We start from the raw sequence: 14,883 nt of genomic DNA on the forward strand, positions 1-14,883 counted from the left end.
GCTGGGGGAGAAAAGCCTTTTGCCACCCTCCGAGTAGGTGGAAATGCTGCAAGGCTGGAGGACGCTTGCAGGACCTCTGCGGATTTGGTGCTCTTGTCTCCGGGAAAACCCACGGCGGGACGTGGGGGCTGGGCTGGAGGAACACTTTGGGTGTTTGGATTTAATGTTGAGTTTGGGGTCCCGTGTGGGGCAGCCCTCGGGGGGGGGTGGGGGGGAGAATGTAGGGGGTCTGGGGCAGACCTGGGGGGGTGCTCATGGGGGTTTTTGGGGACCAAAGAGGTGTAAGGGGGCTGGGGAAGCCTTTGGGGAGCTCATGTGGGTCAGTCCTGGGTGGGGTCGTGGCTCTTGGGGGGGTCCCAAGGAGGTGTTGGGGGGCTGGGACAGCCTTTGGGGTCCCATGTGGGGCAGTCCTGGGGGTCGTTGTTGGTGGTTGTGGGGCTGGGGCAGCTTGGCGGTGGGTCAAATGGAGACACCTCCTCCTTATAGCAAAAAAATGTAAAATATTTATTATATTCTGAGCACACTTATAATCAATCGCACCTTAATTTACTCAGATCCTGAGTGTGGGGAACAGCAGAAGGAAATGGCAGGGGGGGAAGCGAGAGCAAGCACATCCTCCTGATAACAAAAATCAGTTTTAAAAACGAGGTAGTGGCTGGTATTAACAAAAAAACCTGCAAGAATTAAGATTTTTTAATTAGAGTTGGAAGCCCAGCACTGAGGTCACTAAAGAAAACCTTCAGAGGGGGCTGAGTTTGGGAGGAAAACCCAAGTTTTCCACTCAAAACCAGCTTGGTTAACGAGTTTTGGATGGATTTAACGACAGTGGCTTACAGATGAGACAAACCGCACCGAGCTTGGACCCAAAACCCCCTGGATATAACCCAAAAATGGAGACATCTAAGATAGAGGTGTAGGACCATGAGCTGAGGTGGGAATGACTCCAACACCTGGAAGAGTTGAGGAAGATCGAGGAGCGTTTCCAACCTTGGGAACAACCAGCTTCGGGGGCGGCGGAGGACACGTCACCCCCTGGGGGACAGTTTGATGGTGGAGAGGAGGACGCAGAAGTAGGGGAAGACCTTCTCGCCACTGAAGGAGGCCACGGGGAAGGTGAAGATGCGTTGGCGGCTGCCGACGGCATAGAAGGAGACCTGCCCCACCTCATAGTCCAGGTAGACCCCGATCTCCCCGTTGAGGAGTGGGACAGAGGTGTTGGAAGGAGCCGTGAGGGCCACGCAGAGCTCATCGTACTTCTGCAAGCCCCAGATCTCGGCATTGGGCTTGAAGAGGATGCGGCCTTTCCTCTGAACCGACTCGCGGGCCACCCCAACTGCCCAGAAGCGCCCATTGGCCTCCACCTCCCAGTAGTGCCGGCCCGAGGTGAAGCCCTCACTGCCCAACATGCACGGATCCGTGTCAAACTGGCCTGGACCCTCAGGCCACCGGCGGCCAGGTCTACCCCAGGTGGCCTCTTTGAGGTCATCAGAGAGGATCACTTCGGGACCCGCTGTGGCCGGATCCAGGGTCACGTCCACTGGAGAGCGAAAGAGAGAAGGAATCAGATGCCAAACTGAAGCACAAGAGGACTTGTACCCCCCCAAAATCCCCCTTCAGTGGTGACTTCTCAAGGAGGAAGGGAGAGGAGTGGTGAGGGTGGAGGTGGAAGAGCCAAGGGATGGGGGTTGGAGATTAAGGATCTCCAGGTGAGGTTGGACATGAAAGAGCCAAGATGCGGGTTAGAGATAATCTCTAATGGCCATCTCAAGGCAGCCCAGAAACCATCAGGAATTGGCACTTTGCTCCTCTCTCTCTGCCCTTTGTTACCTTCAAACTGTTTTGCCGTGTGATAATCCAGGGCAAGATCCCACGTGCGTGGCCGCGGTTTGAGGAAGAAAGCCATCGTCCCCGCGATGTTCTCCCCTCCTGGCTTGAGGTGCAGAGACGGGAAAGAAAATAAAACCAAATTATTATCCTGCAAATGGCCCCATTTCAGCTTTTCACCCCTTTTTATAGGTTCAACCACCACATTTAGTCAAAATATGTGAAAGTAAATGGCAGTCTTTTTCTGCAGTGATTGCAAAGGAGCTTGGTTCATTATGGGAAGACCCACGGACATGGATGAAATGTGTTAATTCCCTGATGACTATGACGGGAACAGGAGGAGCACGTTAGGCTGGACCTATCCAGCTCCTAGAAATGATTAAACCCTAAAATCTCTATTCCTCGTGTTGGCTTGGGGCATGAATCCTTCTTACATCCATCCACATTCGACTCCAACAAGGTTTAGTGGAGTGAGAAAAATCCTTAAAATCGAGATAAGCCGAGTCCAACTCTCTCGTGTCCAAAGAAATCCTGCGAGAGGTGGAGAAATTCACCGCTGGCCCCGGGGGAAAATGTGCACGGTGGAGATAAGGGCCGGCGTCGAAGGGCCTCGAATCCGTCCTCTGAAACCCGATGTGGGCTTTTGAGCACAAACAAGTGGTTGCCAGGGGTAAAGGGCACTGGAAGTTAGTAATAAAGCCCAAAAATAGTTGAATAAACAACACAAGATGTTCAAAAATAAACATGTTGCTGCTTTTCTGTGTGCTTTGCCCAGCAAAATGGCAGAGAGGGAAATTAAAGCAGTAGGTGGATGAGAAAAAGTGTGTGTGTGTGGGGGAAAATCACCCTTAAATTAAGATATAAACAGGAGCTGAGCTGTTTCTCACCCAAATTTCCCCAGCAGGGGCAGATGAGAAGCAGATAATAACCACGATCAACCACTGCAAACCACCCTTAAATCCAAAATAAAGCTCCCGAGGGCAAAGCAAGGATAAACCCATTTTCCTTCTCTTGTTGACGGGATGGGGAGAGTGCTCAGAATTCCCTCCCCCTGCCCCCCCCCCAAAAAAAGTGGCAGGGTGATGTAACCCACACGAAAGCCCTGGGATTTTCCCCGTTCTCGCACCTTTAAGGGTTTTCCTTGGTGGCACCGGCGCCGCTTTGGGGTTCCTCCAGCTGCTTTTCCTCCACCGGTGGCTTCTCTGCTTGGGATTTTTTTTCCTGTCTTGTTTTTTGGTTTTTTTCCCCCCTCTTTTAGGTGTTTTTTTTTTACCCTCTTCTCTGGCACAGGCTCAGCAAAAGCTCGGTCCCGTCTCTGCCTCTGCCAGCTTTTATCGGCTGGGGAGGGAGGAGGTGTCCAATCTCCCGCCCGCAGACGGGGCTGTGAAGCGCTCGGATGCCTCCTGCACCCTCTGATTGTGCCTTCCCCCCCCACCCCCTTTCAGGGCCATTTTCTTTCTCAATGTCAGGGAGGGAGAGAGGGAGGATGTGAAAAAAAAAAAAAAAAGGTGGTGCAAAAAATGTGCATTATTGCACCACAAGCACAAAATTGGTTAATCCTACCCCCCAAAATCTGGCTGCAGCTCCTTCCACGCAGTGGAGGGGAGCTGATGGAAGCGGTGAGCCTGGAAACGAGACAACCTGGGGGAAATAAAACATGTTATAAGCCATCCGTGTCCTATGGCCCATCAGGCCTCTTCCCCACACACTCTGTCCCCCCAAAATGGTGGAAAGCCAAAACTACTTCAGTTTCTTGGTGGAAAAGCAAAGATAGAGCACCTGGTGGGAGCAACTTAAAGCGAATTAATTCCTGCTTTTAGGGGAGAAGGCCCCCCCAAAGTGCTGCCCAGGGGGGTCCTGAACCCCCTTTTTGTCCCTTCCCCCCACCATTTTCAGGGTATTTGGAGCATCCCAAGCAGGTACAGGGTACTTGGTTGCTTCCCCTGCCATGTTACCCTGTAAACACCCCCTGTGCCAGCATCCCTCTCCAGTGTTTTGAGAGAATTCAGAGCTATTTGGGATGAACTGAGAGGAATTTGGGGAGGAATTCGGAGGTATTTGGGGAAATGCGGTTATTTTGGGAATAATTGCAGTATTTGAGGAAGACTTATTTTGGGAAGAATTCAGAGGTATTTGGTGATAACTCAATTATTTGGGGAGAATTCAGAGGCATTTTTTTGAGAATTCCTGGGTACTCAAGAATTATTCAGAGTGATATTATGAGGCATTCAGAAGCATTTGGGTCAATTCAGAGATATTTTGTGAGAATTCAGAGGCGTTTGAGAAAGAATTCGGAGTTATTTAGGGACAATTCAAAGGTATTCGGGGAAAACTTCGTTATTTTGGGAGGAAAAGGAGGCTGCTAAACGCACGGCAACAGCAGGCGCAGCCCCCAGCCCACCTCCAGGCACAGGGAGACCCGACACGGAGTCCAAGAGCGGACCTGGTTGAAAACTGCCCCGCCAGCCCCCTCCAGGGTTGCCCGACAGGCCGGACCTGATTGAGAACCCCCGCGGTCGCCTCCGCCGCTGGAAGCGCTCTCCCGGCCCCGGCGCCCAAAGAGACGAGAAATGGGTCTATTTCGTGCCTGGACAGAGACAGGCGCTGCCTGCGAGCCCCGCAAAGCTGTCATGCCCTGGCTTAAACATTGTAAGCATCTATAATTTACAAAAATCGACTAAATTAGCATACTGTACTTAGCACAGGCGGCTCCTCCTATTGGCTGCTTGTGCTCTTGCTTCCAATTATAACGAGCCAAATTCACCTAAAGGGCGCATTTTATTTTCAATGCTAACAACCAGAAGCTTGCGATTTTAGTGGCAACTGCAGTCACCCCATTTCGGTTCCTCAAGTCTTTTTGCTCTCTATGCCGATACAACACGCCTCTTCTCTTTAATTGTGCAAGCTCTTTTCATCCTTAGCAACAACTTCTTTGCCTTCACTAGAGGTATCGAGCCGGGCCGCACATCGCCCGCCCCACAATGCGGATTCCAGTGTCCCGGAGGGCGGCCATCCCTCGATGCAGCTTTCAGCGCCGCCCCGCTTCGCCCCCTTCCTCGGGGCAGTTCCTTCGGTGACACGGGCAGGGCTGGCCCTCGGCACAGCCCTAATCGCCGCCTCGCACCTCCCCGTCCCTCAGTGCAGCTCTTTTAGCGGGGTGAGGCAGCAGCCCAGCCTACGGGGCAGCTCTTTTCGTGATACCTTATACTTCCCTCGGTGCAGCCCCGTCCCTTGACACCTCGCCACCGGGGCAGCCCTTCTAGCGATGCCCCAGAGCCGCCACCCGCCAGGTGCAGCTCCTTCAGTGCCGCCTCGCCTGCCCCGCAGCGCAGCTTTTATTGTTGCTTCACACCTCCCGCCCCTCGGTACCACCCAGTTAGGCGGCGGTTGTCCCTCGGTGCAGGTCTTTTAGTGCCACCTCACCCTCTTTCCATGCAGCTCATCGCCGCCTCACCCGTTCCTCCGTGCAGCTCTTTTAGTGCTGCCCCCCCCGGTGCCGCCTTGCCTGTCCCTCGGTGCAGCTCTTTTAGTGACACGGGGTGGCGGCCATTCACCGGTGCGTCTTTTATTATTCCCTCCGCTCTCCCCACCCCTTCCCATAGCTCCTTTTAGCGCTGCCTCATCTCTCCCCTTCCTTGGTGTGACTCTTCCTGATATCAGCCAACCACCCCTCCGTGCCACCCCCTCTGTCGCCGCCCCGCCCACCCCTGGTGCGGGTTCCAGTGTCCCGGAGGGCGGCCGCCCTGCTTCGCGCCTCGCTCGGGGCAGCTCTTTCGGCGACACGGGCCGGCCCTCGGTGCAGCTTTTACGATGCCTCGCCATCGGTTCAGCTTACAGCGACATGGGGTGGCGAGTACCCCCCGTGCCCCTTCTACGTCCCACCCCTCAACACAGCTCTTTTTATTCACCCTTTACATCTCCCATCCCTTCACGCATGTTAATGCTGCCTCACCCTCACCATCCCGTGATGCAGCTCTTTTAGAAATGCGAGGCAGCGCCCACCTCCCCGTGCCGCACCTATTCACACCCCAACCCTTCTCTCGGGGCACCTCTTCCAGTCGCTCCCAGCAGCGTCCACCCCTCGGTTCAACTCTCATCGCCGCCCCGCAATCCCCCTTCCCCTCGCCCTGGGGGTACCGGGGAGCAGCTCCCCCGCTCCGGGCGCGGCCCCGCCCCGTGTCCAGCTCCTCTGCTGAACCCCCAGCGGTGGCTCTTAAAAGAGCCTTTGGGTTCCACTTTTTATCGCTCCATCCACCACGCTAAGACTCGCCCGCAACCACCACCACTGCCGCAGGACCCCCGGCCTCCTCTGCGCCCCCGGCTGCCACCTCCGCTTTGCCTCGCGGTCTCCTCGGCTTCTTCAGCCGCTGCGCAGTGGCTTTAACAACACGCCTCCGCCCCTTCGCCTTCCCGGCTGGGCTCCGACGGGCTATACCGGCTGCCCTCCCGCGCGGCCCGGCTCTCTCTACTCGCTCCTTACCGACACGGCCAAGGCGGAACGACCCGGCGATGCCGCTGCCCGTCACCCGCTGCAGAAGCCCTTTGTCCAGTAAAGAACCGAGCACCGCCTTCAGGCGAGCCCCATTCCGCACCACGTTGTAACCCTCAACAGCGAGAACCTTCTTGATGAAAGCGAGGGAAGCACCTTTACGGCCAGCAGCCACATAGACGGCGTAGAGAATGAGATCCGACAGCGACGCCCGCCCGCGCTTCTGCGGCAGCGACGTAGAGGGCTGCGCCGCGGCTTTGCGCCGCGGCATGGCCCGGCTTCCAACCACTGCTCCGCCGCCGCTCCGCCTGCCTCGGCCGCCACCGCCCGACTGCGCAACAGCGCCCCCTCGCCGGGCCCTTTATATACCCCCCCGCCGGACGCAACCGAGGCAACGTCCCCTCCGCGCGCGTGCCACCCCCCCTCCCCTCCCCTCCCCTCCCCGGCGGACGCCGCCGAATCAACCCTCCGCGCACCTCCCCCCCCCACACCGCCGCGGCCAAAACGGGCTTTTCCCCCCTCAAAAAAAACCCTCGCCCCAAGGGAAGCGCCAGAGCGGGTTCACACACACGCCCCGCCACGCCTCTCAGTGTCCCCGCGGCCAGGCCCTAGAGAAACTGTGTTAAAAAACACAAACAACTCCTAAAATGTTAAAAATTGTCCCCCGAAAGTCAAGCAGCTGCCACGCGTGCTTGCCCCAAGGCTCTGCAGCTCTGGGAGCTGTACACAAACAAAATTGCAGCTTAAATAAAATGTAAACACTAATTTATTCCTATGTGTATGTATATACAAACAGCAAAAAAATTTTAGAAAAAGTAATTTATAGAAAAATACTTATATCTAGCGCAGCTTTAGTTTCTCTTTTTGTTGCCAAAGGCTCTCATAGGCTGAAATCCCTCTTAGAAAGGTCTAATAAGTATCTGAAGCAACAACTACTTAATTAAAACATATTTCCTGTTAATTACAACATTTTTTCAACCACTTCTTAGAAAAAAATGTGCTTGAAAAAATAAAAGATAAATAAAAAGTTTGGGATTTTTTTTTCTTTTTTGCTGCCCAGAGACCCGCCGCGAGAATTTAAACTTTGGGGCTTATTTCGGGTTGGTTCCTCCTGTTTCGTCCCGTCTCGCTGCACCCGCGCTTTGCCCCATCGCAGCCTCGAGGCCCCCGACGCGGGCACAAATAGTGGGAAAGGGGATCACAAACGTCGCCTCCTATTGGCCGCCGGACGCGCTTAGGCTTCCTATTGGCTCCGCGCTATCAACCAATGAGAAAAGAACCTTCCGATCCGCCGTGCGGGGGCGAAGGTGAGGACCCCGCCTCCACTCGCCCCTCCCACAGGGGCGAATCTGGGTCTATTAACGGGTTTTTTGCAGAGCTAATAAACATCCGGTGGGTTTTTGCACCGTTTTTGTTTATTTTTGCCCCCGTTGCAAGCCGGGGTTGGGGGCTTGGCAGTGCCTCTGCTTTCCCCTGAGGAAGGGGATGTGGTTTTCCTGGTGAAAAGCCAAAGCTGGTAATTTGGGGCTCAGCGACCTGTGTTTTTTACAGCCTTGTTTGGGAATATTCCATTTATTTTACAGTTTTATCAGCCTTATTCATAACTATCATAATTGCTGATTAGTGTCCTCTTTTTTAAATTATTTGTATGTGGGTTGTATTCTATAAAATGTGAAACTTCCAGCTCAAAAACACTCATTTGGTTTGGTTTTGTTCTCTGAATTAATTTATTATATGACTGCATTAACATTATTCCCTCCTGGGATAGGAGTTTGGCAGCCTCATCTTAAAGCTGCTCTAACACCACCTCCAGCCACAGATCCTGCTAGTTCTTATTTTTTACCCTCTGCTGCTTATTTTTCACGGCTGACTTGGGTGCTGAGGTTTAGCGGTGGGATTTTATTTAACTTGAAACTCCTCGCTCGGCTTATTGCTGGCGACATGGCTAATATCTGCCTGAGCTCCGCAGGGACGTAGCAGGAACTCCGCTTACTCCTCGTATTCCTGTGTTAATCCCTGCTTTCTACAGCCACCCTCCGGCCACAGTTTGCTTTCCCCGGGTGCAGCCAGAGTGGTAGAAAAAACACCTCGCAAATAACTCACCTCTCCCAAAGCGATCTCTGCCTGTGTTCCTTGCTGTCCTTAAATCTTTACTGGCCTTGACCCTGGGGGTTGTTTTATCGCTGGGGTGGTTATTTTATCGCTGGGGTGGTTAGAATGTGGGATAAGCTCTGCCTTGCTTTTGACAGTGAGGATCCGGATGCCAACGCCAGCTTCCTGCTCCGTCACCGTCACCGCTTCCAGGAGAACCATTGCCCGGCCCCTTCGCGTGGGGCGTTTCCCTGACGGCTCAGAAAAAAACAAACCCCCGTCGCCTGGGCCATGGCTGCGGGTAACGCCGTGGAAAACCTCCAGGAGGAGACCACCTGCGCCGTCTGCTTGGATTTCTTCCGCGATCCCGTCATGCTCCTGACTTGCGGCCACAATTTTTGCCGCCGTTGCCTCGATTGTTGCTCCACAGATGCCTCTGGGGTCGGTTCCTGCCCCCAGTGCCGTTTACCTTTCTCTCGCGATGGCTTCCGTCCCAACCGGCAACTGGCCAATGTGGTGGCCGCCGTCCAGGAGTTGGCAACGCCAGTGGGGGACGAGATTTGCCGGCGGCACCAGCAACCCCTCACGTTTTATTGTCGCCGGGATGGGATTCTCCTCTGCGCCGCCTGCGCCGAGCATCACCCACACCCCACCGTGCCCAGCGAAGAGGCTGCTCGTGAGTACAGGGTGAGAAAAACCCCGTCTCTAACGCCCTCTCTCTGCCTCAGTGACCCTAAAAACCCAATTTCCCTTAAAACTCAGCCCCAAAAATACGTACTTTCAGATGGGGCAAAGATTTTTCTTCTTTCCGGGGGGGGGGGAAGCACTGTGACCATCCAAAAGTCAAAATTAAACTGAAATGCTGCAATTTGCTGAGGGTTCAGTATGAAATAGGGTGGGAAGGTGGAAGTTTGGAAACCGAAACTCTAAATATCAGGGATTTAAAGGCTCCTGCTCTCACACAGCGCCTGCGCCGTGGGGGGTTCCTGCTCTGCTTCTGGGAGCAGAGGGGAAATGGGGGTCCCCAAAGAAGGGGGGGGTCCAGACGCAGCAGGGGGTGCAAGGAGAGGGGAGAAAGGGGGGCTGTGGTGTTTAAGGGGCTCACGGGGACTTTTTAGGAGCTGGTGGGGACTTTTTAGGGGGAGTCTTGGAGAGATGGAGCGTCCCAGCCTTTTCTGGGAGACCTGTAGTGGCCATATAACACCATATATTTATATATTTACACAGATAATGTGTGGATATACATATAGAATAGCTATAAAACTAATTATACCATGAGCATTCGTGCGCATACCTGCTTCAGCACAGCTGGAGAGGAGGAGGAGGAGGAGGATGGGGCTGCCAGTGCTGGCCGTATGCAGTGCTTTAGGAGTCCCAGCCCCCCTTTACCCCCCCCCGCCTCCAGGAGCCAAAACCCCCTTTTTCCCCGTTGCAGGAGCGATTCGCAGCTTCCCTAAAAGCCCTGCAAGAGGAGGACGAGCGACGCGCCGGGCTGGTGGTGGCAGCAGAGGAGATGAGACGGGAGATGCTGGTAGGTGCTCCTGCTGTCGGGGTGCACCGTGGGGGGGCAAACTGCTTCATCCCCCCTCTAGCATCCTCCTCCTCTTCCTTCATCCCCCAGACTCGAGTGGATGCTGAGAAGCAGAAGCTGCTGGTGGTGCTGGAAGGGCTTCGTCGGGCACTGGGCGAGCAGGAATCGCGGTTTTTGATCCGTCTGGGGCGTCTGCGCCGAGGGCTGGAGGAGCAACGCCGCAGTGAAGCTGCCGAACTGGCCCGGCTCCGGCAACGCCGCACTGAGCTCCAGGCCAAGTGCCGGCAACCAGATGGTGACCTCCTACGGGTGAGCCAAATCCTGCCCCAAAAATCCCTCTGTTTTCCCCCTTTTTGGCTTTTATTCAGAGGCAAACAAGCCCTGAGCATCTCTCTCCCTTCCTCTCCAGGATGCCCAAATCACCCTCAGCAGGTACCGGGGCCAAAAAACATCATCAGGAACAGCTGTTTTGGGCCAAAATTCCTCTGGGTTTGGGGTTTCCTCCTCACCCTTTCCCCCATCCCTCCTCACATCTTTCCCCCCCACAAGGATTTTGCTTTTGAGTTGGGGGAGGTTGATGGTTGATCCCAAGCTTGGTGGCCATGGGGGTCTCCCATCACACCTTGTAGGAGCTGGAGCCTTTCCCGGGGAAATAAAGCTTCCCCCGTGGTTTTTCACCACAGGGAAGGGAAACGTGGGGGTTTCTTGGCACTAAACACCCCAATTTGCCTCCCCCCGAGGTGCACGGAGTGGAAGGCACAACCGTCGCTTCCACCAATGCCGGAGCTGGAAGCAGAGCTTGAGGATTTTGTCTTGAAAACCAATGTGCTCACAGAAGCGGCGACGCAGTTTAAAGGTATTTGGAGGGTAAAAAATGGCAAAAAAAGAGATTTAAGTAAGCAGAAAGAAGAGTTTGGAGGGGGACTGGAGGGGGTAAAGACCACCCAGAATTAGCCAAGTTTAGCTGGAAGGTCCAAGCATCGCCCCTTTAATTTAAAAAATCGCCCAACGATGCCCCTTTAATTTAAAAAAAAAAAAATAAAAAAAAATCAGGGATTTATCCTCTTTATAGCAGCCTTAACGGGTGGGAAGCTGCAGAGGGCTGCTGGCTGTTAATTAGCACCCAAATTATAACATTAATTAGGTGGGGAGGGAGGGAGGCAATGCCCCACACAAAGGGAGTCTGGGTGGGATGGGGAATGGCGGGGATGTGGGGCAGCCCCAGGGCCAGACCCAGGGGTAGGAGTCTCCGGGGTCATCTTCTCTTTCTAGCCATCGTGGGGTGCCCACTGGAGGAAGACTCGGGGGGATATCGGAGAGGTGAGTCAGGCTCCAGCACCGATCGTTGGGTTCCGTTCCTGGGGCTGATGCTCAGATTCAGCGTCACGAGCTGGGTCGCGGCTGCAAAAGCTGGAGCTGGTGCTTCAGGTGCAAGATTTGAAGCTGATGCTCCAGTGCAACATCCAGCCTGGATCCTCAAGGGTGATATTTGGAGCTGAAGCTCCGGTGCAAGGCTTGGGCCTGATGTTCAGACGCATCATTTGAAGCTGATGCTCCGGTCTAACATTTAGAGCTGATCATTTAGTGCAATATTTGGAGCTGTCGCTTCAGTGTGACACCCAGGGCCGATGCTCAGGTGCCATATTTCGAGCCAATGCTCTTTTGCAACACCTGGAGCTGATGCTGCACCTGGGAATGATGCTTGAGCACAATGTTTGGAGCTGACACCCCTCTCCCCCCTCCTCCAGCAACCGTGACGCTGGACCCGGCCACAGCTCACCCCCAAATCCTGGTGTCAGCAGACGGCCGGACCGCGGGACGTCGGGAAACCCCCCAGGCTCCTCTTCCCTCAGGAGCCGAGCGATTTGAGTCTCTACGTTGCGTTTTGGGGCGTCAGGGTTTCGCCGGGGGCCGGCACCGTTGGGCCGTGGAGGTTCGTCCTGGTCCCGACTGGGCGCTGGGGGTGGCTCGTGAGTTCGTCTCCCGTAAAGGTTGTTTCGGTCTCAGCCCTGAACGAGGGGTTTGGGCTGTGGGGCAGTGGCTGGGGCAGCTGCGGGCTCTCACCTGGCCCAGCCCCACATCTCTGCCCCACAGCCGCGTGCCCCGGCGCATCGAGGTGACTTTGGATTACGCCATGGGGCGGGTGGCTTTTCGCGATGCTGACAGCGAAACTGAAATCTTCGCCTTCCCCCCAGCTGCTTTCGCTGGCGAACGACTGCGGCCGCTGCTGTGGCTGGGTGAGGGGCCAGCTCTGCTCACCCTCTGCCCCTGAGCCCCCCAAAAATGCCACCCTTCCACCCCCTTGACCACCCCTTCACTCAATAAACAGCCCCCACACCCCTCCCAACCCCATTTGCTTTTCCTTTTAACACCTAATTTAGCAAAATTAATCACATTTCACCCCCCTGCTCCTCGATGGGTTTGCACAGACTCAAAAGTCCCCTGAAAATACAATTTTTTGCAGCTCTGCTGGGCAGTTTTCCAGTGAAAATAAGCCTTGAAAAGGGAAAAAACCCAAGGGAATATCTTGCTCCCCACTGTGGCTTCACAGCTCTCACCCCAAACCCCTTCCCCAAAGCAAAGCCCACCCTGAATGCACATTTTTCACTCATGTAATTATTATTTTTTAAAGGGGGGGGGGTAAAGAAAGAGAAGGAAATTGCACAGGAACCCAGAGCAGAGCAGGATTTTGTATGCTGGGGAGAGGGGCTGTACTCAATAGATTTTTTTTTTTTTTTTGCCAATTTTTGTTGGGTTTCTCCCCCCTCATCACACTACATTTCCTTGTGAGAAAATACCCTCAATAGGAGAACGAGGAGATTTTTGTTTCCCCAGCTGTTCGTTAAAGGAAACAAGACCCAGAAAAACAGGGAGAACCCCTAAAAAACATGAGAGCTCAAATTTGAGGAAGAAAAGGGGCTTTGTTGCTGCTGGTAGATGTCTCGTAGGAAGGTTTTGCAGACGGAGAATTCTCAGTTTAAGATTTGCACAGAAATTAGGGGAAATGGGATAAAACCACTTCTTGCGCCTCCCAGGATGGCTCAAGGCTGGGGCCTCCCCGTGGTTTTGCAATCGCTGCCAGAATGTGAGCGGAGAGAGAAGCCGTGGATAGGATTTCATCCCCATTTCACCACCTATGAGTGACCAGAAGGGGGAAAAATAAACAAAAGCAGCATCTTAAGACAGCAAGAAGGCATTATTAGGGTTAAACTATGTAATAAAGCGCTGTTATCAGGCAGCACAGGCAAGATTGAGCGCGTCTCTGCCTCTTACAGCCCCAAGCACACTGCCTCTGCTGCCAGAATTCCCTCCCCGCGGCCGCAGAGAATCGTGACTTTGGTCTGAGGAAGAGGTGAAACCACAGGGAAAGGCAGTGGGGAAGGCGTCTTTTTTCATCTTGAGGGCCCCAACTAGGCAGCAGCAACTTTAAATAAGGCCCTTGACAAACCCACAACATTGCAGCTCACTGCTAAACCCAAATTACAGCCCAGCTCAGTTTGTAATTAGTCATTGTCCCGCTTGGTTCATGGCAAGGTCACGTCACCATCGAAACACAAGAGCTTGTTAACAGCACAAGGTCCATCGATGCTTCACGTAAATCAAAGTGCTTCTTCACAGTGTCCTGCTCCAATGAGCTTCCAACACTCTATTTCCTCTGAAAGGCTTAATAGATAGTTAATCTGAAAGTCCATACAGGAAAAATAAAGCATAAACACACAAAAAGTTGCCTTTCTGCATAGTTCAGCAGGCCCAAAGCCAGTTCTGCAGCACTGGGGAAGGGGGAAAAAAAATCAACCTCTTTTCACTTGAAGGCACTTCACAAGATTCACGTCAGCAGTTTGGACGGCGGCTCGCTTAGCATGGAGGGCACAAAGCCCCCATTCCTCCAGCAGCGCCAGCAGATGTGCCTCGCAGCCCTCCTGCAGAGCTGCCACTGCTGCCCCGTGCATGCCAAAGCCCGCCTGGATAACAGAGAAACGCCGCACTAACCCACGGAAAAAGGCTACGGGGAGCAGTTTAGGGCTTTTCTTCTGTGAGAGACGGAGTTTTTTCCACAGCGCTAGAGATCTAGGAGGAGCCGGGCGCATTTCGGGGGGGTTTGGGGCTGGAGAAGGGGCGTTTTGGCGTTTCTTGTTACCGGCCGCCACCGCCGCTTGCTTCGCCCGCGCCATCCCGCCGAACTCTTCCCGCCAAGCCCCGCGCCCCGCCCCCTATAAGCCGCCGACGCGCTCTGATTGGCTGCTCCCTACTCCATCGCGGAGCCCCATTGGCTACTTCCTCTCCCACTAACCCGCCCCAGAGCGGACCGGAGTGAGGACTGAGCAGCCGGCGAGGGGCAGCGGAGGCGGAGGGACGGACCTGAGTGAGGACTGCGGGGCCCTCCGAGGGCGGGGGCGTTAAATCTCCCCCGGGGTCCATTTTAAGTGGAAAAAGGCAGATTTTGGGGAAGTGGGTTTGACTCTATTCGGGTTAATAATTGATGGGTGTGTATAAAACTGGGGCTCAAAAGACGCTTTTTTAAATCACCAGCTCGTTATACCCAAAATACACCAATTCGGGCATATCTCACCCCAAAATACAGCTCCAGTGTGAACCAAGGGGGTGTCGGGGCTTTTAATTCTCTGGTTTTGGGGAGGTTTGTCCCGTTTTGGGCATTTTCCCTGGGGGGGGGGGGGACAGCCAGCGCACTGGGAAATGGGCGTTTTCCTATTTTCCACCCTCAAAATGGTGCCCGCAGGGAAGAAAACCCCCAATTGGGGCAGAATTGATTAACAAAAAAGGGGCTGCGCACTGCTGCCTCGAGGCAAAAGTGCTGAAAATCCCCAAACCACCTTTTCTTTGTGTGTGGATTTTCCCCCTTTTAAGTGAAAATAAAAAGATTTGGTGTTTTTAGCCCCAGCAGTGGAAGCGGAGAGGAAACAGCTCCAAAAATATCCCTATAACCACC

General features: G+C 54.1%; 3 protein-coding genes across 7 annotated transcripts; 1 reads left to right on the plus strand and 2 right to left on the minus strand.

The window, feature by feature from the left end:
- LOC134507871 (butyrophilin subfamily 1 member A1-like) lies at positions 1–8,555 on the minus strand. Of its 4 annotated transcripts, none has more exons than XM_063318836.1 (4): positions 8,417–8,555; positions 2,951–3,465; positions 1,828–1,930; positions 1–1,537 (listed from the first exon to the last, which is right to left on the minus strand). In XM_063318836.1, the coding sequence occupies exons 3-4, from the start codon at positions 1,901–1,903 to the stop codon at positions 1,026–1,028; spliced, it is 588 nt and encodes a 195-aa protein (XP_063174906.1). In that variant the 5' UTR covers positions 1,904–1,930; positions 2,951–3,465; positions 8,417–8,555; the 3' UTR covers positions 1–1,025. The 4 variants fall into 4 exon arrangements, with proteins under 4 accessions (XP_063174906.1, XP_063174907.1, XP_063174908.1 ...); XM_063318837.1 differs by lacking the exon at positions 8,417–8,555 and adding an exon at positions 6,305–6,384; XM_063318838.1 differs by lacking the exon at positions 8,417–8,555 and having other exon boundaries at positions 1,828–1,926; positions 2,951–5,425.
- Positions 5,611–6,734, minus strand: LOC134507874 (histone H1B-like). The gene has a single exon (XM_063318843.1). The coding sequence runs from the start codon at positions 6,582–6,584 to the stop codon at positions 6,084–6,086; it is 501 nt and encodes a 166-aa protein (XP_063174913.1). The 5' UTR covers positions 6,585–6,734; the 3' UTR covers positions 5,611–6,083.
- Positions 8,556–8,592: 37 nt separating the features above from the next.
- On the plus strand, positions 8,593–13,638 carry LOC134507817 (zinc finger protein RFP-like). 2 transcript variants are annotated; one of them, XM_063318722.1, is made up of 7 exons: positions 8,593–9,091; positions 9,840–9,935; positions 10,026–10,244; positions 10,345–10,367; positions 10,619–10,791; positions 11,208–11,255; positions 11,684–13,638. In XM_063318722.1, exons 1-7 carry the CDS (start codon positions 8,696–8,698, stop codon positions 12,205–12,207), a joined length of 1,479 nt encoding a protein of 492 aa, XP_063174792.1. In that variant the 5' UTR covers positions 8,593–8,695; the 3' UTR covers positions 12,208–13,638. The 2 variants fall into 2 exon arrangements, with proteins under 2 accessions (XP_063174792.1, XP_063174793.1); XM_063318723.1 differs by having other exon boundaries at positions 10,676–10,791; positions 11,684–13,633.
- Positions 13,639–14,883: the final 1,245 nt, after the last annotated feature.

The sequence above is a fragment of the Chroicocephalus ridibundus genome, chromosome 28 (assembly GCF_963924245.1).
Source record: "Chroicocephalus ridibundus chromosome 28, bChrRid1.1, whole genome shotgun sequence".
Taxonomy (NCBI): Eukaryota; Metazoa; Chordata; class Aves; order Charadriiformes; family Laridae; genus Chroicocephalus; species Chroicocephalus ridibundus.